General features: G+C 44.2%; 3 protein-coding genes across 3 annotated transcripts in view; 2 read left to right on the forward strand and 1 right to left on the reverse strand.

The window, feature by feature from the left end:
- RNF183 (ring finger protein 183) overlaps window positions 1–24,376 on the forward strand; it is a gene marked incomplete at its 3' end in the record, with an annotated part of 360,397 nt that overhangs the window by 246,327 nt on the left and 89,694 nt on the right. The window lies entirely within an intron of this gene.
- LOC309823960 (uncharacterized protein C9orf43 homolog) lies at window positions 1,541–17,958 on the reverse strand. The gene is made up of 13 exons (XM_082656647.1): window positions 17,824–17,958; window positions 14,927–15,126; window positions 14,673–14,823; window positions 11,303–11,360; window positions 9,639–9,730; window positions 7,961–8,027; window positions 7,050–7,204; window positions 6,225–6,375; window positions 5,785–5,845; window positions 5,455–5,513; window positions 4,923–5,010; window positions 2,625–2,704; window positions 1,541–1,697 (listed from the first exon to the last, which is right to left on the reverse strand). The coding sequence occupies exons 2-13, from the start codon at window positions 15,075–15,077 to the stop codon at window positions 1,677–1,679; spliced, it is 1,134 nt and encodes a 377-aa protein (XP_082512773.1). The 5' UTR covers window positions 15,078–15,126; window positions 17,824–17,958; the 3' UTR covers window positions 1,541–1,676.
- Window positions 18,000–20,721, forward strand: POLE3 (DNA polymerase epsilon 3, accessory subunit). The gene is made up of 4 exons (XM_082656648.1): window positions 18,000–18,216; window positions 18,317–18,402; window positions 18,756–18,874; window positions 19,147–20,721. Exons 1-4 carry the CDS (start codon window positions 18,151–18,153, stop codon window positions 19,317–19,319), a joined length of 444 nt encoding a protein of 147 aa, XP_082512774.1. The 5' UTR covers window positions 18,000–18,150; the 3' UTR covers window positions 19,320–20,721.

Below are 24,376 nucleotides of genomic sequence, written 5' to 3' on the forward strand. Positions count from 1 at the left end.
GGACAGGCAGCAGTTTTAGCTTTTCTAATTTGGTCTGTTTTGAGACAATGTTAAAAAAAAGGTAGAACATTTAATCTGCCTTTCTTGTATGAACTGTACTTAGGGTAACCAATAATTGATGAGGGGTAAGTTCCTCTTTACAAAAAGTTCACAGGCCCAGTCCAGAATTCCACTTCTTGCCTCACAGTGCAAGGAGCTCCACAAACAGCTCTCCAGTGAAACTAATGAAAATTATTTTAATTTATTTAAGTCTCTGGAAATGGCTCTAAGTGCACACAACAAATGAAGAAACACTTGTTCAAGAAAATCTACAAAACCTCAGTAAGAACTGCAAGAGTCTACGGTATGTGACCCTAGGCCCACTCCCCTGTCCTTTCCCCCCACTTCAGTGGGACAACTCGACTCCAGACTGCTGCGCCCAAGGATGCAGGGCTCCCTCACTCCCTAGTTCCAAGTCAGAGGGCTACTTTCCAGGAGGAACAGAATGTCATCATTTCTCATCCTGCCCCTAGCTACCTGTCGCTGAGACTAAGTTCTGTGAGTACAGCCCATAGGCGGAGTCTCTCTTCTTCCACCCAGACCCTAACTGTGGGAGGGAAGCTCTACCTTGGGTAGAGCTGCTGAGAATACTGGGGCCCCAACTGCCCTTACCTCAACTCATGGGGCATGGAGCCCAGGCTTTTATTACCCAAATCTAAGGCCACAACAGTGAGATGCCCACGTACCACAAAAAAAAAAAAAAAAGGTAACTCTGTACTAATCATCACGACTTAAATCCTGAGTTTCCTTATATTATTCTCTTTTATGTAATTTTGAAATTTTTCTGTACTAAAAAGTTTAAGGACAAAAACATTTTTAGAAATCCTTCCAAAAACCAAGTACAAGCAACCCTGAGACTCTGAAATTCTGCGTCTTTATGAACATCACTGAAATTTTCCCATAGACTCAGTACTTAGGAACTGGATCCTTAGACTCTTTTAGGTGAATATGAGTCCTCTACCACACAAAGAATACTACACATACCACACAGCACAATGAATGTTATTTGATAATGATGCAGATGCCATCCTCAAAATAAACCATTTCCAGGGAATAAGAGGAAAAGCAACACAGCAGGGGTTCCCACAGGCCAAATTCATCTTCCTGTAACTAGAAACTTTTCAGTTTCAGAGAGAAGATAAAAGTGACCCAGAAACAGAGAAATGAGTCTTTTGATAAGCAGCAGTTGTATTTAATCACTAAAATTATCCTGGCCCTAATGGAAGAGAAAGAGTCTAAGTTAGAAAGGGGTGGGGCTTTTTCTCCCTCGCTTATTTTAGAAGCAAGTAGAAGTGAATGAAGCAAACAGAATCCCTAAGGTCAGACCCCGGTAGAGGCTCCAGGAAGTAGAAGTCCCCTCTCCTTCCTGCCCTTATGTCCAAGGTCACTGTCCTCAGGAATCCAAGCATCCTGCTCTGGAATAAGGCTGCCCCATGATGCCTTCCGCCTATGCCTCCAGAGACTCTTCACTCTGTGCCCCAGAGGGTTGGTTCTCCTCATCCTCTTCATCAGTGTCCCGAAGAATCCTCAGCAGTTTGAGCTCAGGGTTCCAGCTGTTCTAGAAGTACTGTTTGGGGTCCTCTCTTGGGCTTCCAGCAAAATCTCCATCTGAGTCCTGATGTCCTTGTTAGTGCATTCTATTGTGGATAATTCAGGACCTAAAAAAAGACCCAGCCATTAATTGCACCTGTAGCCTTCTCCCAACTAACTGTGAAAAATCAAGAGACAAAGGAAGGGCTGGAATGTCTTTAGGACCCTTCTGAACCATCCTGGTCAGCACAGGTTCAGCTCTCCCTGTCCTCAGTCACTTACTAAGGTTCCTCCACCCTAGTATCTTACTCTGCCTACCAGGGAAGGAATCCAGGTTTTCTCAGTGCAGTCCATCTGTGGTCTCTCTGTGGAATCCTGAAATTCATACGTGTAAGGAAACTTGAATCAGGACTTTAGGAAACAAAGGGCTTTTCTAAAAGATGCTTTTCTTGGAGAAATTAATATCTAAGACAGAACAAAATGCCGCCTCCTGAGACTGAAGAGAGAAGCTCGTGCCACGCATTCTTTGACCTCCAGGCTGACCAGATGAAGCCAGAGCCCAGTTTCCCCCATTTCCAGCTGTCAGCTAAGGGTAGATTGCCTCCAAAGGTGGATTCCAAGAATTCCTCCCGTTCCTGTATGCACATGCTGTTCTTTCCATCAAGAGATGGAGTTGATTTCCTCTCCTCTTGAATCTGGACTAGATTTGTGATTTTTTTGACAAATAAAATGTGGCAGAAGTGATACTGCTCCAGTTCCAGGCCCATCCCTAGGAAAGTGCTTTCATGAGATTACTATGCTGTCAAGAAGCCCAAACTAGCCACATGGAGAGGCCTCATAGAAGAGAACTAAGACAGTTTGGCCAAGAGCCCCAACCCAGCCTCCAGCTGAATGCCGCTGCATGAGTGACCTTAAGCAAGACCAGAAAAACTGTCCGGTCAACCCACAGAACCATGAGAAATAGCAAACCAATATGGTTCTGCTTTGGGGTGGTTTGTTATACAGTGACAGACAACTGAAACAGCCCTAGCAGAATGGCCCTCAGACACTCTCACCTGTTTCGAAGTGGGGCCTTCTATCTTCATCTGCTGCTGCTGTTTTTCGTCACTTTCCCGACCTGGTAGAGTTCTGTGACCTAGTGACCACAAAATCAATGCAATTCTCTTCTTATTGGTATTTCATATCCCATTGTTGGACTTCTAGTTGATCCCTAGTCTACAGGTGACTCCCCATCCAGGACAATACAGAAGCTTAGAGGCAGGTAAAAGGGAGTTAAGCCCTCTGAGTTCTATGTGTGATTCTGTTGACCTGGGACTGTGACCACACCTATTACAGAATTAGCGATTAAGATAAAGTCTGTATTGAAATATCCAGGATTCCTCCATGAAACCTAAGGGGCAGGTGCCTATACATCATAGTAGCAAAAGAACCTCTAAGTCTACCTTTTCAGTCTATGAATACTGCTCTTACTTTCTTGTGCCATCCCTATGTACCTATATTGGCTTCTGAAAATGAACATCCTCCCTCCAAAAAAAACTCTAGATCTATGATTCTTTTGTATCAGATGTTTCCCCAACTAGTCCCTAAATGCACTTATTCTTTCCTTTCTCAGTTTCCCTTGCTTTAAATGAACATCTTCCAATCTGCCAGCAGAGGTATGATGGTAAAGGGAACGCTAATCAAGGACCTCCCTTGCTCGGCACTTGTGTTGGCTCCCTAACAGCACTAGCCCTCACCTTAGCCACACACTGGAAGCACTGGGGCATTCTAAAAACCACCGAGGCCTGGATACTAACACCAGAAACTCTGATTTGACAGGTCTGGGGTGCAGCCTGGGTTTTAGGTTTTTAAAAGCTCCTCAATTGATTTCAGGGCACCGTTAAGGTAGAGCATCACCAACGACCAGTAAGGATAAAGATCAAACATCTCAGCAGGCTCTTCGGCCTGATTTACCCCTCTCCCTTAAACACTCCACAGCCACGTCAGACTGCTCAATGCTCCTCCCTGCAGCCATGCTCCTCCAAGATGCCTTTACCCAGCCTATTCCTGTTTCCAGGAATTCTCGTCCATACTGGGAAAACTCTCACACATATTCAAGATCCAATGCAAGAATAACCTCAGGACTTCCCTGGCAGTCCAGTGGTTAAGACTCCATGCTCCTAGGGCAGGGGGCACGGGTTCGATCCCTGGTTGGGGAACTAAGATCCTGCATGCCACATGGTGCAGCTTAAAAATTTTTTACAAAAAGAAACAAAAAATCATCTCTTTCATGAGGCCTTTCTCAGATCAAGGAAGACAAGCCACTGCTCTAAGAACACAATTCAAAGGGCCCCCAGTCATCCAAGCAAAGCTGCTCCTATTAGAGGCACCAGGAAGAGGAACAGAGGCACCAGAATGAAACTCGGGGGACTGGTTATCACCCTGGATGCAGGGCTAACCTTGGACAAGTACCTCTGCCCCAGTTCTGTCTACCTCCCATGTGAAGGTCAGGAGCCTTCTTAGATCTTCATGTTAGAAGACACTTTAGGTATCAGAGAGCTCAGTGGGATGGGAGATAAACCAAGAACAGCATCCTTCTCAGGAAACATCTCACCCGAGCCCTCAGTGCCCCAGGGTTGCAGAGTGAATTCTGATGATTAAACAGTTATTTTCACATTACAGACAGCAATGTCCAGTCTATTTAGGGCAGAAAAATCTTCCAAGGTTTAGGGGGATTCTTTCTCCCTCCCTCCCATTCTGCACTCAAGCTGAGAAAAGTCAGAGGGACCAGGGCAAGTATATCCTTCAGCTCAGACATGATAAGAACTCCAAAAAAGGGGAATCTCTTATCTCTGGCATGAACACCATAGGAAAAGGATCGTCTGTCAAGAATTAGCCCCTGCCTGCTGGATGGGCTGGATAGTGTGAGCCTCCTGAGACTTTAACCTATGGCTGAGAAGCGGCTGACTCTGCTTGCTTAGAACTCTCACGGCCCTCTGGTGAGGGACCCTGGCTCTTCCCTGCCTTACTGGCCATGGGCCCTCAGGGCTCTTCTCTTCAATAACCTGGGCTAGCTCTTCATCCTCAAACCGCTGCCTTTACTAAAGTAGGACCTGAGGGGAAAGTGACTCTGACTCATGTTCATGGTCATCTCTCAAATCCCCATGTGAAGCAGACACCTGGACCAGCTCGCTTGCTTAGTAAATATTTGATGGAAGGATGATACATGGTAGACCAGCCAAACCAAAGCATTCCAAGGGGAATTCCGAGTGCCTGATAAAGGCAGGTCCTCAAATGATAAACGTGTTCAGCTTTTCCTGTCCTCAGCTAGGTCCTGGGATTCTGTCACTCCCAAACCCATACATTCTCCTTACCACAGCATGGGTCATAAACCATGGCACCTGAACGTTTATGCGAGGTGTTGTGGCTCCCTGGTTCACTCTTGGATTTCTTTTTAGCCTCCTGAAACCAACATGAGGGGAAACTGAATTAGGATTTTTGGAAGTGAAGAAACCTTTTCAAAAGGGGTTTAAAGGGGGCTTCCCTGGTGGCGCAGTGGTTGGGAGTCTGCCTGCCGATGCAGGGGACACGGGTTCGTGCCCCGGTCCGGGAAGATCCCACATGCCGTGGAGCGGCTAGGCCCGTGAGCTATGGCCGCTGAGCCTGCGCGTCCGGAGCCTGTGCTCCACAACGGGAGAGGCCTCAACAGTGAGAGGCCCGCGTACCGCCGAAAAAAAAAGGGTTTAAAGGAAGGAAGTTAGTATCTATAACCATACAGGAACTTTGCATCTACAACCAGCAGACACCAGGGAGAATCCCATCTCTCATACATCCCTTCCTGCTCCAGGTATCACCCACTTGCTCAAATCCTAGCAGGTCCTGGGGGTCCCCTCGCTGCCACTCTACCTGTTTCCCAGTAGCTGTCTTCACCTTCCTCTGCTGCTGCCACTGCTGCTTCCTGTAACCTGGTGACCAGAGAGCCAGCTCAATCCTCTTCTCCCTGACAGCTCCCACCCTTCCGTGGGGCTGCTTGCTGTGCTCTGCTACCCAATGGAGACACTCTCTCTCTGGTCAGGACCAAGCCGGGAGTGGGTGCTTTTTGAAGCTGCAGTTTTCTGAGTTCTACATGTGACCCTATAAGACTGTGGCCACAAACATGGGACCAAGATCAAGTATAAGAAATGTGGGCTGATGGCAAATGGTACCTGGAGATCTAGCAGCACGAGAAAAACCTACCTTCTGTTGTCAGGTTGTAATATAATTTCTTCAAATGTTCAGGGTATCTCAATGCTGGTCTCTAGAGGAAAAAAAAAGAAGAAGAAAAGCTCTACTGTAGGTCTTTCCCTTTCCCAAAATGTATCCCCAAATGCATTCATCCAACTAGTCAACAAACATTTTTTGAGAAGCCAATGTGTGCAGCATTGTACCAGGGGCTCTGGAGAGGGGAAAGTTGTGGAAAGCAAAATGCAGAAGAAATAGAGAACGCTGCTCTCCTAAAACCTTTCCCTGTACATTTGCTTTCACCTACATACAGCCCAGTCCTTCTATGGGGCCTGGATCCAGAGTGGAAGGATAGAAGAGAAAGAAGAAATAGAATGTTAACTCCTCCAGCCTTGAGGAGAGATGAGTTTGGACTTGCATACAGACTTCTTCCTCTGAGGTTCCCTAGCTCTTACTTGCTGGGTGAGGCAGCGTACAGATAAATGCATCTTAGCAGAAATGGCACTGTAAGGTCGGCTCTTTTCCAGGGGAGGTTTCTTTTTCATCAGGGCCAACTGTGTCTGCATCTCCAGATAAGGTATGGTTTTCCCTTTATCCAGCAAGAGGCTGCAAGGAACAGAGACAGCAGAAAGTCAGCAACAGCTCTTCTTGGCTGAGGAGAAAGAGATGAAAAGGCTCCAAATGTGAAGACATGTCCACTCTGGGCCTTAAAAGGCTGTACCAACAGGTGCTCATTCGGTAATGGCTTTGAGATGCAAGTATGGTAATTGTAGCTGAATGGATTAAGTGTTTACTATATGTCAGGCTCATGTGTTTTATACCTCTGAATCGTTACCACACCCTAAGGACAGGTATTATTATCCTCATTTTTCAAATGAGGAAAATGAAGATGAAAGATGCTAACTAAATAGTCAAAATTCACAAAGGCGGTAAATTTCAATACAAAATTCAAAGGTTGTCTCGCTCCAAACCACATATCCATTCTGCCTCCCACTTACCCGTAACTCATCTACAGAAAGAAGAGCATGTCTACCTCCTGGTGGAGGTTTAAATGAGAGAAGATACGCAGTGTGCACAGGGCCTGGCAGATGTAAGTGTACTTAATAAATGGGGGTGATTACTGTCATCACTGCACACTGATAAGTCTAAGAACTCAGTGACCAAGTAGGGTGGCAGTTTTCTCCCCTCCCTCCTCAGAAAGAGCACACTGCTTAGACCCTTCTCAGCTTCTGAAGAAAAGAAGATGCTCTGGTTCTCCCACAGGCTTACATGGTACTTACTCCTTCAGTAGATCCTGAGGTAACATGTCATACTGCTTCCATAAAGGTACGCGTTCTGAACTTAGTTCTTCAAACAAGTGTACTGGGGAGGGAGGAGGCACAATCATCCCTGGAAGTCCCAACTGTGCTTCTGTGTCCCGAGATGACTTGTGTTTCTGGAAGAGAAATGATGGAAAGAACTCGCTGAAGCACTCTCTTCAATGCCACTTTGTCCCATTAGCATTCCAGCTTCCCAGTACAACGGTGCCATGGGAAACTCTTGTTTCCAGACCTACTCCAGCATCCTCACCTCCTCTACGCTACCAGACCCACCACATTTTTCCCAATCTGGCTCTTCAATCCTACTGTTGAATTCAGAAAATACGAGGATTAGCTGTTTTGTGTCATTTTTCCCCCAAAAAGTTCTGAACAAATACTTATTGGCCAACTATGTGCCAGGCATTGGGCTAGGGCTGGGGATTCAGCAACAAACAAAATGGGCCAAGACACTATTCTCCTGGACACAGCAACCTGCCAGCTCTGTGACTTACCCCAGGCTACATTTACCCAATAAATGGCAGAATTAGAATTAGAAGCACAGGTCCATTATAACTTCTAGTCTGTTGAAATTCTATTCCCATCACAATGAAAATTAGCTTTTAATCAACCAAAAATTCCCTCTGAATACCCAACAGTTCCTCCTAACATCTCTTCAAGGTGTTCTTTTACCTTCCTACAAGGAGGAGGTAGGGGGAAAGAGTCTCAGAGTAGAAGATGGTTTGGTAATTATTCCTTCCTTAAGAGGGGTTTTCTTTGGCAGATTTTGTTCATTTAAAGAGAGAATGGGGGGATGGGGAAGATACCTGAAAGGAAAACAAAAATAAACTCTGCGGAGTAATATCATGAAGGTTTGGCCAAAACAGCAAACTTACCCCTGTAGATTTCTTTCTTTTCATCTCCCCATCCTGGCTGCGAATAATATGCTTCTTCTCAGCTGGACTTGAAATAAGAATAACCACAACTTATTCCCAGACATCTTACACAGAAACATCAGGGATATGTATGAATGATGAGCATGAAGATTTCCATCCTCCATCCAGTACTCTAAGACGGCTGGCTGGGAAGCCAGGGGTACCTGCTTCCCAGAGGCTGCTAAAAACAAGAACCCCACCCCCACCTCGCCCTCACATCTGAACTAGGTTCCCCACCGTTCTCTCATACAATCCAGTTACTTACTTTCATAGTATTCATCCAAATTAGTAATTATATACTTAGGTGCAGCAATGTCTATAATGTCTGAATCCCACCACCACCATAAGACTCCAGGAGGAAGGGACAAAGTATTTAGTTCTCCACTGAATTCCACTGCTTAGCACAGAGGTGCTCAAATATTTTTGGCTCTGTCATCTCCCTCCTCCTTCTTGCCTGGAACACAGATATGATGGCTGAAGCTCTAGCAGTCAGCTTAGACTTTGAAAGCCCCTAGAAAGCACCTAAGAAGATGGAAGCCATGGGCTAAGGATGACGACCCAAAAAGCTAGAAGGAGCTCTGGCTTCTGGTTACCTCATGGAGCTGACATACTAGCCCTGGCCCACCCAACTCTGGGCTTCTTTTACATGTAAGGAAATAAATCCTTAGGGGTTTCTTGTTTACACCATACATATTCACACACAAAATGCATATAAAGAAGCATACACAGGAATTTTTTAAAGAAAATAAAGTCTCACCATCTCTAAACAGTCACTCAAAAAGAATCTGAAAGCCTCAGCAGTCACGAAAGAAAAACCAATTTCTTCCAATGATTGCCAATATTAGCAAGCCTTTGGACCTTCGCCAGATGATCTTCATCACGCTTGCTTTGTACACAAGCTCTATATATATGCTATTTATTTTGTACCAGTGTGCTAGTTCTTAGGGTTGACACCAAAGATTCACAGCCTTCACTGAAAACTTTTTTACTAGTTGCTGATGGCTAATAAGAAAAACTGATAGTCAGAAGGCATTTGTTTCTTAATCAAACCTCACAAATACATTGGGCCCTATCTTTATGCTATTTACTGTCAGGTAGAATCTTATGTAGGAAACTCCCAAAGCATGAATCTCAAAGTGTACTAACAAGAATTCCAGTGTAGCAAGAGGCAAATACAAGAGACCATAGCCTTCTGCTCTGCTTGACCTCCTGCTTCTTGCAATGAGGTAGCTAAAAGCGAGGTTACAGAGGACTTCCCTGGTGGCGCAGTGGTTAAGAATCCGCCTGCCAATGCTGCGGGCACGGGTTCGATCCCTGGTCCGGGAAGATCCCACATGCCGTGGAGCAACTAAGCCCGTGGGCCACAACTTCTGAGCCTGTGCCCTAGAGCCAGTGCTCCCCAACAAGAGAAGCCATCACAGTGAGAAGCCCACGCACCGCAATGAAGAGCAGCCCCCGCTCACCACAACTAGAGAAAACCCACACGCAGCAATGAAGACCCAACACAGCCAAAAATTAATTAATTGATTAATTTTAAAAAAAGAAAAGAAAAAGTCACAGAGAGAAGGTCTGTAGAGGACGATAGGCATTTGTAGAACACAAGAGTTGAAGACTCCCAAGTTCTCGACATGATACTCACCTCATATGCTTCTCTGGGATCCAAATTACATCCATATTTCCTACATCTTGAGGACAAGGAAGTTGTGTCTCATTCAAATTTAGCACTGATAGCTAAGAGAAAGATATAAAGCCTGTGTATGTACCAGGATAAGGACTGAATCATCATGCTAACCAAAAGGTATGGTGGTTCAGAAGATGGTAAGAAAAAAAACATTTCCGATCCCCAAAATATCTTCATACTGCTCCTCCGAGAAACTAGGTATCAGTAAAGGTACTCTGCAAGAGTGAGCACTGGTAAGTGTATAGTGTCCCCTGTCTCCCTGCCACATTAGGGTAGCATTTAGCAACTCCCAACCCCACCTCATAGGAGGATACCTTGGGGCTTACCTAAGGGAACACTACTCATTCTGCCCACTGCACTACAGAGACTTAGATCCCCTGCAGATAAAACAACACAGTCTGGGAGCAGGGAGAGAACCGATAGAGGCATAAGCAAGTTTTCTACTTTTACAGCCTGTCTACAATTATAAGCATCTACATAAAAGTTAAAGTCATAAATTTTTTCACATTTCACTATTTAGGATCCTAGATTTATAAGGAAATCTTATAAATCATCTAGTCTATACCTCTGGCAGGATTCAGGCAGGGAAAAAAAAACTATTAAAAATAAGGTTGTCCCCATGAAAAGGAACTAACTGGCTTGGGGGAACAGAGAAGACCTTTTTTGCACCATAAACCCTTTTATGCATTTTGAATTTAGAACCATGCGCGTGTATTATCCTAGACAATTAACTTAAAACTAATTGAATCTAACCCTCTCATTCTGAAGAGGTCAAAGAGGTAAGTGATTTGTACATTCATCTTTTCAAACCCATCTACCCTCTCTTGGTCCCTTACACTCTCCACCACATGAAAAGTGAAGGATCTTATGGGAGAAATATAAGGCATCCAGTAGGACTGCAAAAACTAGTAAATCTCTATTGTAGACAAGTAGAAGGGTTTTTTCCTTCTTAAAATTTAGCTCTTCTCCTAACTAGCTGTGCTTCAGCAAATCACTTCCTATCTGGGCCTCAGTTTCCTCAACTGTAAGATATATGAGATAGACCATAGCAATATTCTTCAAACTGCAGTTGCAACTTATTCATAGGTCACGAAATCAAATTTTGTGAATCACAGCCTACACTGTTTTAAAGTGAAATAGAACAGGATAGAAAATTTCAGAGTATATCACTCATAGTTACGGTAAAGACTGTTCCATGATATTTTGTTGTAAGGTGTATCTCTTACCATAGGTCATAGCTAAAAAACTCTGAAAGTCATGAGTGTAGACGGTCGTGAGGCTTATTTTAGATCTGACATCCCGGCATTCTAATTTCCCTGTATTATGAGATGACAGTGTTTACTTAGTAGCTGAACATGCTCTATGCAGGACAGACATAGGAAATTCTCACCTATGCCAAACTACCACAAATCAATCCTGCTGTGTCTGGGATTTCTAAAAACAGTGTAACATGTAAAGGCATCAGCACAGAGCCCAGCACACAGTAAGGGCCCAATATTAGATAGTGATCATCATCATTATTCAGATTATAGTCATCCTGAATGTTAAATAAAGGCAAATATTTTATTCCCACTAGTAAAGAGAAAATGCTGAGGAAGTACCTTTTTTAATCTGTGACTTACTTTGGGAGATCTGTTAGTACGGTGTATTAAGTCTCTGTCAGGTAAATCCTTCCAAGGCCTAAAAAATGAGAGTTTCCAAACATGAAACAGAGTCACAAAAGACTTAACTGGAATGATAAAATTAGTGCTATGAGGAAAAGCCTCTTACTTATATACAGAAACCCTTGGGCTTAATTCCTACCAAATGAATGCAGGGTCTCAGCATCGCCTTAAGTTTTGTTTGTTTTTCCTGGAACAGCTTCCAGACATTGCACATTGCAAACACTTCACAACTATTTGTTGCATCAAACTGAATTCATAGCCTATGTGCTTCTCTCTCCAACTACAGATAGTTACATCACCATCAATAAAAATTTATTAAGCTACTTTGATGTAGATGTTCAAAAACATGGTAAATAAACGAAATGTGGCGCACAGACATACAATGGACTATTTTTCAACCTTAAAAAGGAATGAAATTCTGAAAAATGTGACAACAGGAGTGAAGCTTGAAAACATTATGCAAGGTGAAATAAGCTAGACACAAAAGGACAAACATTGTATGACTCCACTTATATGAGGTACCTAGAATAGGCAAATGCATAGAGACAAAAAAATTGAATAGAGATTACCAGGGGCCACAGGGAGGAGGGAAAGGGGAGTTATTGTTTAATGGGCACAGAGTTTCTGTTTGAGATGATGAAAAAGTTCTAGAAGTGGATAGTGGCAATAGTTGCCCAAGACTGTTGAGTGTACTTGATGCTACTGTACACTTAAAAATGGTTAAGGGCTTCCCTGGTGGTGCAGTGGTTAAGTATCCGCCTGCCAATTCAGGGGACATGGGTTCAAGCCCTGGTCCGGGAAGATCCCACATGCCGCGGAGCAACTAAGCCTGTGCACCACAACTACTGAGCCCGCGTGCCACAACTAGAAGCCACCGCAGTGAGAAGCCTGCACACCACGCAGCAACGAAGACCCAATGCAACCAAAAATAAATAATTTTTTTAAAAAAAATAGTTAAAATGGTCAATTTTATGTTATGTATATTTACCACAATAAAAAAAAGAATATCAACCCTTTATATTTTCATATCATTTACTATTTTATTTTTTTTAAAACATGTTAAATGTATAAATGAATGAATATTGCAAAGAGGTGTAAGATAAAGACCTGACTCCTTGGCCTGATTTATCAAGTCCTCCAAGACACAGGCCCCTACTTTTTACTCCAGCTCCCCAGCCTCATCTCTGACCATTCCTGCTCTCTGTTCTAGACACAATGAGCTACTTTCCTGATATGTAAACAATTTCCTCTTGCCTCCAGGCCTTTGAATGTGCTATAGTCTAGAACTCTCTTCCCATGCATTACCCACCTATAACTCCCACTTTACTAGGCTGCTCTGCTTTCAGGTCTAGGCACATCTGTACAGAAGACAGTGCCCTGGGCTAGGAGCCCTACCTGTGTGCTTCCACATACCAAAGGGGCACTCCTCTCACCACACACATCACACTGAATGGTTCTTTGTCTCCCCAACTAGGCTGAAAGCCCCTTGGAGGTAAAGACCGTATCTTGTTTACCATAATACCCCCAGCACACCACAAAGTGATCCCACTAAGATATATTTCTGAATTCACTGAGCAACTAAGCAAATGATGTCATAGTCTGCTTTGACAGGCCGTGACTGCAAGAAGCCACCATTTTCTCAGCGTTCAAGTCTTAGAAAACCAGAAAGTAGTCCTACCCTCTCCTATACTACCTTTTAGCCTAACAGAAATCATCAAGCGCTGCTTAAATCAAACAGGAATAAGAAACCACTATAAGGGCCCCCGTTAGTGTTTTGATTCCAGGCAACAGGGCCTTTGAATTTTAAGTCTACGTTTTCCACAGACACATGTCCCTTAGTTTCCAACATCAGCAAGCTCTAACTGGGTGCCTAGACTCTGCAGGAGATTCAAAAGGAAACCACTGCTTCTGCCTTCGAGAGCTTACAAATAATTTCATACCTAAAAATAAAAGATAAGAAAAACAGCATATATGGACACAGTTTTCTCAAGACCCACAGAAGCTGATGAGATCCTCCCTGTTATGAGCTGAATTGTGTTCCCCAAAATTCTTATGTTGAAGTCCTAACCCCCAGTATCTCAGAATGTGACTGTATTTGGGGACTTGCCTGTGGTCCAGTGGGTAAGACTCCAAGCTTATAATGCAGGGGGCCCAGGTTCGATCCCTGGTCAGGGAACTAGATCCCGCATGCATGCCGCAACCAAGAGTCCGCATGCCACAACTAAACAAGTCTGTGTGCTGCAACGAAGATCCTGTGTGCCACAACTAAGACCCAGCGCAGCCAAAAAAAAGTTAAAAAAAAAGAATTTGACTATATTTGGAGATAGGGTTTTTAAGGACATAATTAAGGTAAAATGAGGTCATATAGGTGGGCCCTAATCCAATATGACTGGTGTGCTTGTAGGAAGAGATCAGTACACAGACACACACAGAAGGAAGACAATGTGAAGACACAAGGAGAAGATGGCCACCTACAAGCCAAGGAGAGAGGGCTCAGAAGAAAACAACTCTGCCAATACCTTAATCTTGGACTTCTATCCTCTAGAACTGTGAGAAAATAAATTTCTGTTGTTTAACCCACAGTCTATAGTACATTTTTTATGGTAACCGTAGAAAACTAATACACCCTCCCCTCTTTTAACCAACTCCTACAAGACAAGTAAGAATACTTTCTTGGACTTCCCTGGTGGTGCAGTGGTTAAGAATCTGCCTGCCAATGCAGGGGACACGGGTTCGAGCCCTGGTCCGGGAAGATCCCACATGCCGTGGAGCAACTAAGCCCGTGCACTACAACTACTGAGCCTGCACTCTAGAGCCCACAAGCCACAACTACTGAGCCCACATGCCACAACTACTGAAGCCCGCATGCCTAGAGCCCATGCTCTGCAACAAGAGAAGCCACCGCAATGAGAAGCCCATGCACCGCAACGAAGAGTAGCCCTGCTCGACGCAACCAGAGAAAAGCCCGAGCATAGCAACGAAGACCCAATGCAGCCAAACATAAATAAATAAATAATTTTTTTAAAAAAATAAAAAAGAACACTTTCTTTCTGTTTCCCACTAACTATTCATCACTCCTTTAAGTGAGGGTTTGTTTGGGGTTTTTTTGCCACGCCATGCAGCTTGAGGAATCTCACCTCCCCGACCAGGGATTGAACCCGGGCCACAGCAGTAAAAGAGCCAAGTCCTAACCACTGGACCACCAGGGAACTCCCATTAATGTTTCATTTTTAATCTAGCTTTCTCAAAGTCTACTACATGAGCAAAGGAAGTTAACCCAGAATTTTGAGGTCATAAGCCCTTTAAGGAAGATTCCATGATAATTTACCGGCGTTGAAATTTGGAGTAAAACTTTGAACGTTGAGACAATAAAGAGTGAGCCTTGGGGAAGGTAAATCCTGATGAATGACCACAAGCAAGTCTCTTGGCCTGGAAGCAGGAATCTGTGATGTTTACAATGGTGAGCACTGGGAGTCTGTCTGAAAGACCAGACCAGAGGAAAACAGGTAACATGTCAAAAGGGAGCCAAACAGAAACAATTCAAGGATCTTGTACGGAAGGAGACAGGGATGGTTAATTCACCTTCAGCATCTGGAGGAGATTTGCGGGAGGAGTCCAGAATTCGAGGGTGGCCCCTCTCAATTCGGCGGAGAGTTGCCCAGCATTGTGGATGCTGACAAACAGCCAGGTCACAGGTAGTTTCATCCCACTGGCTTTTATCTGGCAAGTCCATAGCTACAAATGGTTTAGGACAAAAGCCAATCTTGCAGCTTTCTAGCCCTCTGGAAAAACAATCACCACATAATTAGGGAATACTATACATTAGCCATGCAGTCCAGATATTAATTTGCACTCAAAGCGTGAAATATTTCTGTTGAACCATATAGATAAATGGTGGTCACAGGATAATTAGGAATTGGGTAACAAGCAAGCATGAAATTATCTCAGCATGGAGTAGAGTGATAAGAGTTTGGGTTCAGACTGACTCCAGAAGGTCTCCTAACTGACCATTTAAATTAATAACTGAGTGACCTGAGATTTAACCAATCTGTGCTTCAGTCTCCTCAGCTGCAAAATGAGGATAAGTCTATTTCACAGGATCACCACAACAATTAATTAATGGACATTAAAAGTTCTGGCATAGGGCTTCCCTGGTGGCGCAGTGGTTGGGAGTCCGCCTGCCAATGCAGGGGACACGGGTTCGTGCCCCGGTCCGGGAAGATCCCACATGTCACGCAGCGGCTGGGCCCGTGAGCCATGGCTGCTGACCCTGCGCGTCCGGAGCCTGTGCTCCGCAACGGGAGAGGCCACAACAGTGAGAGGCCCACGTACCGCAAAAAAAAAAAAGAGAGAGAGGAAAAAAGTTCTGGCATATAGTTCAAAATAAATATTAGCATCCTTTCCTTTTCCCCTTCATTAATCATTAGGGAGAAGATGCCACCATCTCCAAAAAGCCTTATCAAATTATAAGTAATGTACATAGCACTTGAGTATCCTCAGATTTTGTTATACACAGGGGCTCCTGGAACCAATCCTCTGTGGATACTGAGCGATGGCTGAGTCACAGAAGTGCTTTAGACGGCTCAAACTTTTGGAGGAGATGCTTCAATTTTCAGTATGCTCCAGTTCTCACTCAGGCGGCTAAAATACCCACCAGAAATGAATGGGTTTGCTCAAACAGCAAATCAGTCGACCCACAGTTGCATCAGAAGCCACTGGCTTTTCACTTACTGGCTGTATGCTCTTGGGCAAGTTACTTCACCTCCCTCAGCCTGTTTCCTCATATAAAGTAGGGAAGGGGAAATCCCTAAGTAGCATCATAGAAGCATTAAATAAGATAATGTACTTTTATGTATGATATACAACAGGTGCTCAATAAATGTTATCGTTCTCTCTCTAGAAATGTTTTAGGCAATCAGTACCACCTGATCCCTAATAACCTTTTAAGGACAGTGTCCATTTCTTTTTTCTTTTACTCAACACATTTATTGACTACCAAATATGTGAGGGGACCTGTTATGGGCATAGAGAACAATAAAGAACAAAATAAGTTCCTGTTCTAAAGTGCTTATAATTTAAACCAAAGATAGCAAACTATTGGCCTGGGATTGCACCTGGCCTATGATTTGTTTTGTTTGGTCTGCACTTTGAGCCATTACGCAAAGATGAAAAGAGTCCATAATGTCCAGATTGCTGGCTCCTCTTAAAAATTAAAATATCTAACAACACAGGGGCCCAATTCCAACTAGATAGCAACTGGCTGGAGCTGAGCACTTCCTGACATCTTTAAACCAGGTGTATTCTAGCCAAGTGGACAGTTCTCCCACCAAACCCTATAATCTCTAACTGAAGCAGTTTCAGTTGCCATTTATCATCTCATATGCTGTTTTTTTTTTTTTTATAATAGGGAAATATTTCTCCGTGTTCATGTCACTGTCAAAAACAGGAAAACTATAGGTGGCCTGAGACAGCAGGTTTTAAGGAAAAAAAGCGTTTCTGCTTTGCGGGAGTGAGGACAATTGCTACATATGTAATAGGAAAATGGTAGAGCTCAACAAGCCACTGCAGGGACTTCCCTGGTGGTGCAGTGGTTAAGGATCCGCCTGCCAATACAGGGGACACGGGTTCGAGCCCTGGTCAGGGAGGGTCTCACATGCCGCAGAGCAACTAAGCCTGTGCGCCACAACTACTAAGCCTGTGCTCTAGAGCCCATGAGCCACAACTACCGACGCCCACACTAGAGCCCACACTCGTGCTCCGCAACAAGAAAACCACAACTAGAGAAAGCCCGCGTGTAGCAATGAAGACCCAACGCAGCCAAAAATAAATAAATAATTTTTTTAAAAAAGCCACTGCAAAACCATGGAAATGTTTTTTTACTAGGAAAGATGCACGATAAACAATTCGATTAACTAAAAAGCAAATACAATTGTAAGAGGGTTTTTGAATGCGAATATAATGTTACATTATTCTTACAACCGGCTGCGTGTTGCCCTTTTGTTACCTGACCAGCCCGAATTGAGCCCCGAGGTCTAGTCATGCCCATCTCTATGTCGCCAGCCCTAGCACGGTGCTGGCAAAGTAGTGAGCGCTAAAAAAAAATTTTAGGTAATAGATTTTCTTAATACCATTACTACAAAGTCGAGAGGGCTAAAAACATTAGAGGCGACCATTTGCGCCGGCAAAATTGAAAAAAGATTTCCCGCTTCGTTCCGGAAAAGGGAAGTGGGAGAATGCAGCCTCGGAGGGCCGCGCTTCCGCGAAACCAAAGCGGAAGCCAAGCGGCCTAAGCCCACAGAAAAACGGCACTCTTAGACCCGCGGTGAAGTGAACGATGCGCCCAGCCTCTCATCGGGAGGAGCCCCGCCCCACCAGCTCAGTCCACGCCTCCGTCTCCCACGCTAGCCACCAGGCTGCGACGTCGCCAGGCAGCAGCGCAGAGCACTATGGGAAAGGGACGGAAGCCCAGTGAGCCATACTTAATTTGCTAAGCAAGTTCCAGAGACGGTGGTGGCGTGAAGCAGAGAAACGAGCCTGGGAAGGGACGCCAGGTGCCGGTGAGGCCGGACGGAAACCCCTCGAGCCAAAACCATGGCAGCGTGCAAAGCTCGGAAGCACCAGCCACTGGAGGCGGAAGCTGGGCTGGAGGAGGAGGAAGGTTATGGCGCGCGGGGCACTGTGGGACACTGTGTGGGCCACGCGGGGCGCGACGGAAGCCTCGTTGGGTCAGACCGTGGCGACGCGGGAAGTCCGGACGCTGTAGCTGCCTGAAAAGGAGGTCCGAGGCCTGGGCCCCGGCCGCGGCAATGGCGGAGAGGCCCGAGGACCTAAACCTGCCCAATGCCGTCATCACCAGGATCATCAAGGAGGCGGTGAGCAGCTCCGGCTGGCGGACGGGCCAGGGGCGGACGAGCGGGCAGGGGAAAACAGGTCCTGGGCCGGTAGCTTTGCTCACCCGCGCTTTTCTCACAGCTCCCGGACGGTGTCAGCATCTCCAAGGAGGCCCGGAGCGCCATCTCCCGCGCCGCCAGCGTCTTCGTGCTGTACGCCACATCCTGGTGAGGCGGACAGAGCTAGCCAGAGCTTAGCTGGGCATAAGGGGTAAAGAGACCCCCCACACACACACACACTGGTTCGGAGTTCGTGGCCTGGAGGCCGCAAACCCCAGGAATTATGTTCTACCTCAGTGGAGGGAGGTTCAGAGCCCTCGTCCAGGTCTTGCAATCTCTGAAACAAAATAAGAAAACAGTAACTTTGCTTTAACCCTTTTGTACAGGTAAGGGAGGGACTTACCGTGTCACAAAAATCCGTGCATGCAGGCTTTCTCGTGCCACTTCTGGGTGCTCCTTTTCCCACCCACTCCGTACGCGGCAAGAGGGCATCTGACAGCCCTTAATCTTTCTTCTTTCAGTGCCAACAACTTCGCGATGAAAGGGAAACGCAAGACACTGAATGCCAGCGATGTGCTCTCCGCCATGGAGGAGATGGAGTTTCAGCGGTTCGTGACCCCGTTAAAAGAAGCTCTGGAAGGTAACTACCCTTTCGTTTTCTCATCCAAGTAGATGTTCATCCTGTATGATCTGCTCACCTGACCCTAAGTCTTTATCAGCTGGGGTGCCTTTAAGTCCGGTAAGCAAAGTATTGGATGCGACTCCGATGGCAGGCACCACCGCATAACTGTTTGTGGTGCTGGGCGGGTTATTTTTCCTTCTGTGCCTCAGCTTTTCCAATTATGCAGTGGAGTTAGCTGCTGCAGTCTGGTTCAGTCTTGCCTCCTAACTCCCTCCCCTTCATCCTTACAGCTTACAGGAGGGAGCAAAAAGGCAAGAAGGAAGCTTCAGAGCAAAAGAAGAAGGACAAAGACAAAAAAACAGATTCAGAAGAGCAAGACAAGAGCAGGGATGAGGACAACGATGAAGATGAGGAGAGGCTGGAGGAAGAAGAACAGAATGAAGAGGAGGAAGTGGACAACTGAGAGGATGGGGAGACGCAGCTCGGAAGGTACCACTCTGAAACGCCGTACACGTTTGTGTGAAGCATTTTCGTGCTGGGCAGAGTAGTCTTAGGCAGAAGATCGAAATAAAAACTGAATTATCATCAGAATTATCATCAAAACCAGCGCTTCCCAGACTCGGAGCATCTGAGTAGCGGAATCCTGTTTTGCTTAATCAGTCTCAAGGTTATGACTTTTTGGCAAGAGAGATTCTGAAGAGCTAATTTAATTGGTCAATTTGATCTCTCTTGTTTACTTACACGTATAGTTAGGCAGTTGTTGATCCCCAGTTCCCTCCCCGCCCCCCAAAAAAGTAATAATAACTTCCATGCTGCCGACTGTGTTCCAGATCACAGAGGCAGCCAAGGCTCAGGAAAAATTGGGGTTTGATCATGGTCAGCCTATCTGATTGTACAGGATTTGGCAATACTAGCTTATTTCAGGTGATCAGAATGGCTTAGCTTTAGGAAATTACTATAAGGGTTCAAGAGAACAATGAAATCTTTTCTATTGTTTCCTCACTTGACAGTAACATTAACTGAATTTTGGTTTCTACAGACTCAGTTGGCTTGGACCCCTTCTATATTGCCTATAGGCACGTTACCTGCTTGGGTGGCTATGTTCTTGGCACATAACGCTTTTAAATCAACAGAGTAGAATTAGTCAAGTAAGGTTGCCAGCGTCTTACTCTTGTAAAACAGATGGTTTAGTCTTAAATGCACCTCACTGCCTGCGACTGTACAGCTTCAGGATTTGTTGTCACCTCCTGGAAGGTATAAAATTCCAGGCTTTCTCTTCTTGTAGTCCATCTCCTAGACTTGTGACTTGGCTTTTCATTATTCCAATTCATGACAAGTTCCAGACTTTATTTCTTCTAGGCACAACTTTCTCCCTCTGTGCTTCTCACCTCCTGTCTCTGTTCTGCCTCTCCTCTGCTCCCCATTCCCACTTTCTCTGTCCCTCTTTTTCACACTTCTCCCAATCCAGGAACTTGGATGACCTGCTTAATATCCCAAAGTGTGGTTTCGTCTGATTCCCTAGTTCTAATCTCATGTCTTTTAAAAATGATTTTGTAAACCTCTCTGAACCATAAGGGAAATCTGATGGTGCTCAGGAATCTAATTCCTCCCCTAAGCCATGCCCTTTAACTGCTTCTGAAGTATCTCTGTTGACCTTTCCTAGTTTTCTTCTCTTTCCATTTGGTGCTTCGAGCACTTTTTTGTTCGTCTCTAAGTTGAGTGCTTGGAGGTTGAAAGGTAGTGAAATGTAGTGTGACACTGTTAATTTGTTAAATGAATACAGTGGAAAGTTTGTTGATAAATGAGTGAAGAATATTGAGAAAATTATAATGCTTTGTATAAATAAAAATTCTTGTTAAAAGTGATGACTCCTCTTTAATCCTTCTTGTTTGTAAGTTTGCTTTTGGGGAGGACCACTGATCATGCTCTGTACAGTTCTTGGGGTGTGGACTGAGCCAGACCCTTATAAATATGGGATCCTGCGTCACCTTGGATGACCAGCAGATGCTGCTCATTAACAAGCAGGGGCGCTGCTGCTCTTCAACCACAGTGAGAGCTTCCCATGGCTCTGCTGGTCATATACATGGTAGATGCTCAACAACTCCAAACATTTATTGAGTCCCTGCTGTGTTCCTGGCACTGTTTTAAATGCTTTCAAGTATTAACTCTTAAATCCTATGAAGGAACACCACTGATATCTCCATGATTTCAGCTATGACACTGTATTACCCCTAGATTACGTAACTGTTTCAAATCATAATTCACAGATAGATACACAAGCCCAACGCTCATTAGGTCCAGTGGCTTTTTCCTTCTCCACAGCAGAAACATCGCTTCTTTTTTTTTTCCTGTCTCTCACATTTATATTTGTATGAAAGACAAAGCTATTCAATATATTTCTTATTTCTCCCTTGAAATTTATATCGATGCTATTTCTACAAGTTCGTTACAATGTCACAGTATATGTCTCTGGGAAAACAGCATACACTGAGTCCTTCATAGTTGGTTATTGTACAAATGATTTTTTTTTAAATACACTGAACTTCAGTTTTTTCATCTCTAAATTGGCAGTATTAATACCTACCTTAAAAGGAGAATTTTGAAAGATAACAGAAGACTTTTAGCACAGTGGCATGTACACAGCAAGGCCTTGTTTTTATTTTTGTTTTTCTCTTCCATACATATTTTCATTTCCCTTTGAATTAACAGAGCAGCTTCAGAATAGGAAAGAAATCATTTTTATAATCTTGTCGAAGATAATCTGTTTTCTTTCATAATAGTAGCCTAAGGAGAATGTAAAGTCTGGATACATACACAGCATAACATTTGTACTCTGTGTGATAAAGACTAATCTTTGTGGCTTCTACTAGACATAGGCACTGTTACCAAGTATTTGATTGCTTTTGGAGCAGAAGAATATTATTTAAGGATTACCAAAATAGTTCAAGTTTAACTTCAGTTTGCTCATTCTATATTAATATATTCATTTCTAATTGTGTAATTTTTTTAATTTACGTAATATTGATTTATAACATAGGTTTCTTGTGTACAACATTCTGTTTCTACTTCTGTATATTCTACAACATGCTACCCACCAAAATTTTATTTTCCATTCATCACCATACTGTTGATTCCCTTTACCCATTTTTCCCTCCTCCTTGCCCCTCCCCCTCTGGTAACTGCTGCTCAGTTCTCTGTAGGTTTGGTTTGGTTTGTTAATTTAGTTGGGGTTTTGTTTTAGTTTTTTATGTTGCACATATGAGTGAAATCATACGGTATTCTCCACAGGACTTATTTCACTTAGCATAATAACCTCAAGGTCCATTCATGTTGTCACAAATGGCAGGGTTTCATCTTTTTTATGGCTGAATAGTATTCCATTATATATATACACCACATCTTCATTATCCATTCGTTGGTGGGCACTTAGGTTGTTTCCATATCTTGGCTATTGTAAAGAATGCTGTGCCACGATGAACATAGGGGCGTATATCTAGAAATATATTGGTTTTTCTTTTTTGGCCGTGCTGCACAGCATGTGGGATCTCAGTTGAACCTGAGCCCCCTTCAGTGGTAGCATGGAGTCTTAACCACTGGATGACTAGGGAAGTCCCTAGAAATATGTCGTTTCTTTTTTTTTCTTTTTTTAACATATCGTTTCTTAATTCCCATGAGCACCACACAGCCAAGCCCTCAAGTCCCATCTGGACTTCTGTGGCTTCCTTTGAGCTCAGTTTCCTGCCTCATCTCTGCTTCCCTTAGCTTCCTCTGTGTACTGCTTGCCAAGTGGATCTTCCTGGAACATTGCTATGTTGCAGTCCCTCACTGCTTTCTGTTAAGTCAAATCCATACCTAGGCCTGTTGTTATTCAAAGCCTGCTTAAGGTGGGCTCACCTGACCTTCTGTAACATGTTTCTACCCCAACATAAGGCTCCAGTCAAGAATGAATCGCCCAAAGAACTCTTCCACACAACCCTAGTTCTTACCAAACTATGACTATCTAAGAAAAACCATGTTTCCTGCGAGTGGGGACTATAACTTAAAACTATAGAATTCAAGGACTGGGAAGAATCTTTGAGGTCATCCGCCAGTTTTTCCCAACCACACCTCTCTCAATCCTGTAGTGGTATCCGGATTTTGAAGTTTCCTTACTAGGCCAAGGTAATGTTTCTCCTCTGTTTTTAACCACAGCCCTTCATGCTTAGAGATTCTGATTTGGATTTGGAGGGTGGGAGGGTTACCATCCTTACCCATGCAAAATTACAAAAAAACTCCTGTTTTCACAGATGGGAAATTGAGGCTCATCAGAGAGAAGTGACTTACCACTAATTTATAAAAGCTGGGATTCCGTTCCAGTGGTCCACTGCCTTGCTTCTATTTTTTTGTTAACTAAACTTTATTTTTGAACAATTTTAGATTTACAGAAAAGTAGCAGAGTATAACCATCACCCAATTTGCCCTCATGTTAATCTTACATAACCATGGTACATTTGTCAAAGCTAAGAAAAAACCCATATTGAATTTGGTTAACCAATTTCCTTTTTTGATTGAGATAAAATTCACAGAACATAAAATTAACCTTTTTTTTAATAAAGTTATTTATTTATTTTTGGCTGCATTGGGTCTTCGTTGCTGCGTGCAGGCTTTCTCTAGTTGTGGTGAGCGGGGGCTACTATTCGTTGTGGTGCGCGGGCTTCTCATTGTGATGGCTTCCCTTGTTGCGGAGCACGGGCTCTAGGCACGCGGGCTCAGTAGTTGTGGCTCGTAAGCTCTAGAGTGCAGGCTCAGTACTTGTGGCGCATGGGCTTAGTTGGTCCGCGGCATGTGGGATCTTCCCGGACCAGGGGTCGAACCCGTGTCCCCTGCATTGGCAGGCAGATTCTTAACCACTGCACCAATGGGGAAGCCCAAAATTAACCATTTTAAAACGAGCAACTCGGTGGCATTTAGCACATTCACAGCCACCACGTCTATCTAGTTCCAAAACATGTTCATCACCCCAAAATAAAACCTCATACCAGTCAAGCAGTTATTCCCCATGCTTCCCTCCCCTTGCCCCTGGCAACCACTAATATCTGGTTCTTTTTATGCTCTTCACAAGCATTTAGCCCAGTGCCATGTACCTACCTGGAAGGCACTCAATAAAGTGGGAGTTTGGGTTTTTTTTTTTTTTACTTTTTACTTAGTAAGTAGAATATACATACTAAAAGGTGCAAATAAGAGTAGAGGTTGATAAATTTTCACAAACTAAAGACATCTATGAAGGAATTCCCTGGTGGTCCAGAGGTTAGGACTCCACACTTTCACTGCCAAGGGCCCGGGTTCAATCCCTGGTTGGGGAACCAAGATACCACAAGCAGCACAGGTACAGCCAAGAAAAAAATTTAATTAATTAATTAATTAAACATATCCATGAAAGTCACACTGAGATCAATAAACAACATGACCAGCACCCTAAGAAGAACCTTCAATCTCCCTTCCAGTCACTTCCTATCTCCCCAGTAGTAGTCGCTATCTTGA

The sequence above is a fragment of the Grampus griseus genome, assembly GCF_964374135.1.
Source record: "Grampus griseus genome assembly, chromosome: 6".
Classification (NCBI taxonomy): domain Eukaryota; kingdom Metazoa; phylum Chordata; class Mammalia; order Artiodactyla; family Delphinidae; genus Grampus; species Grampus griseus.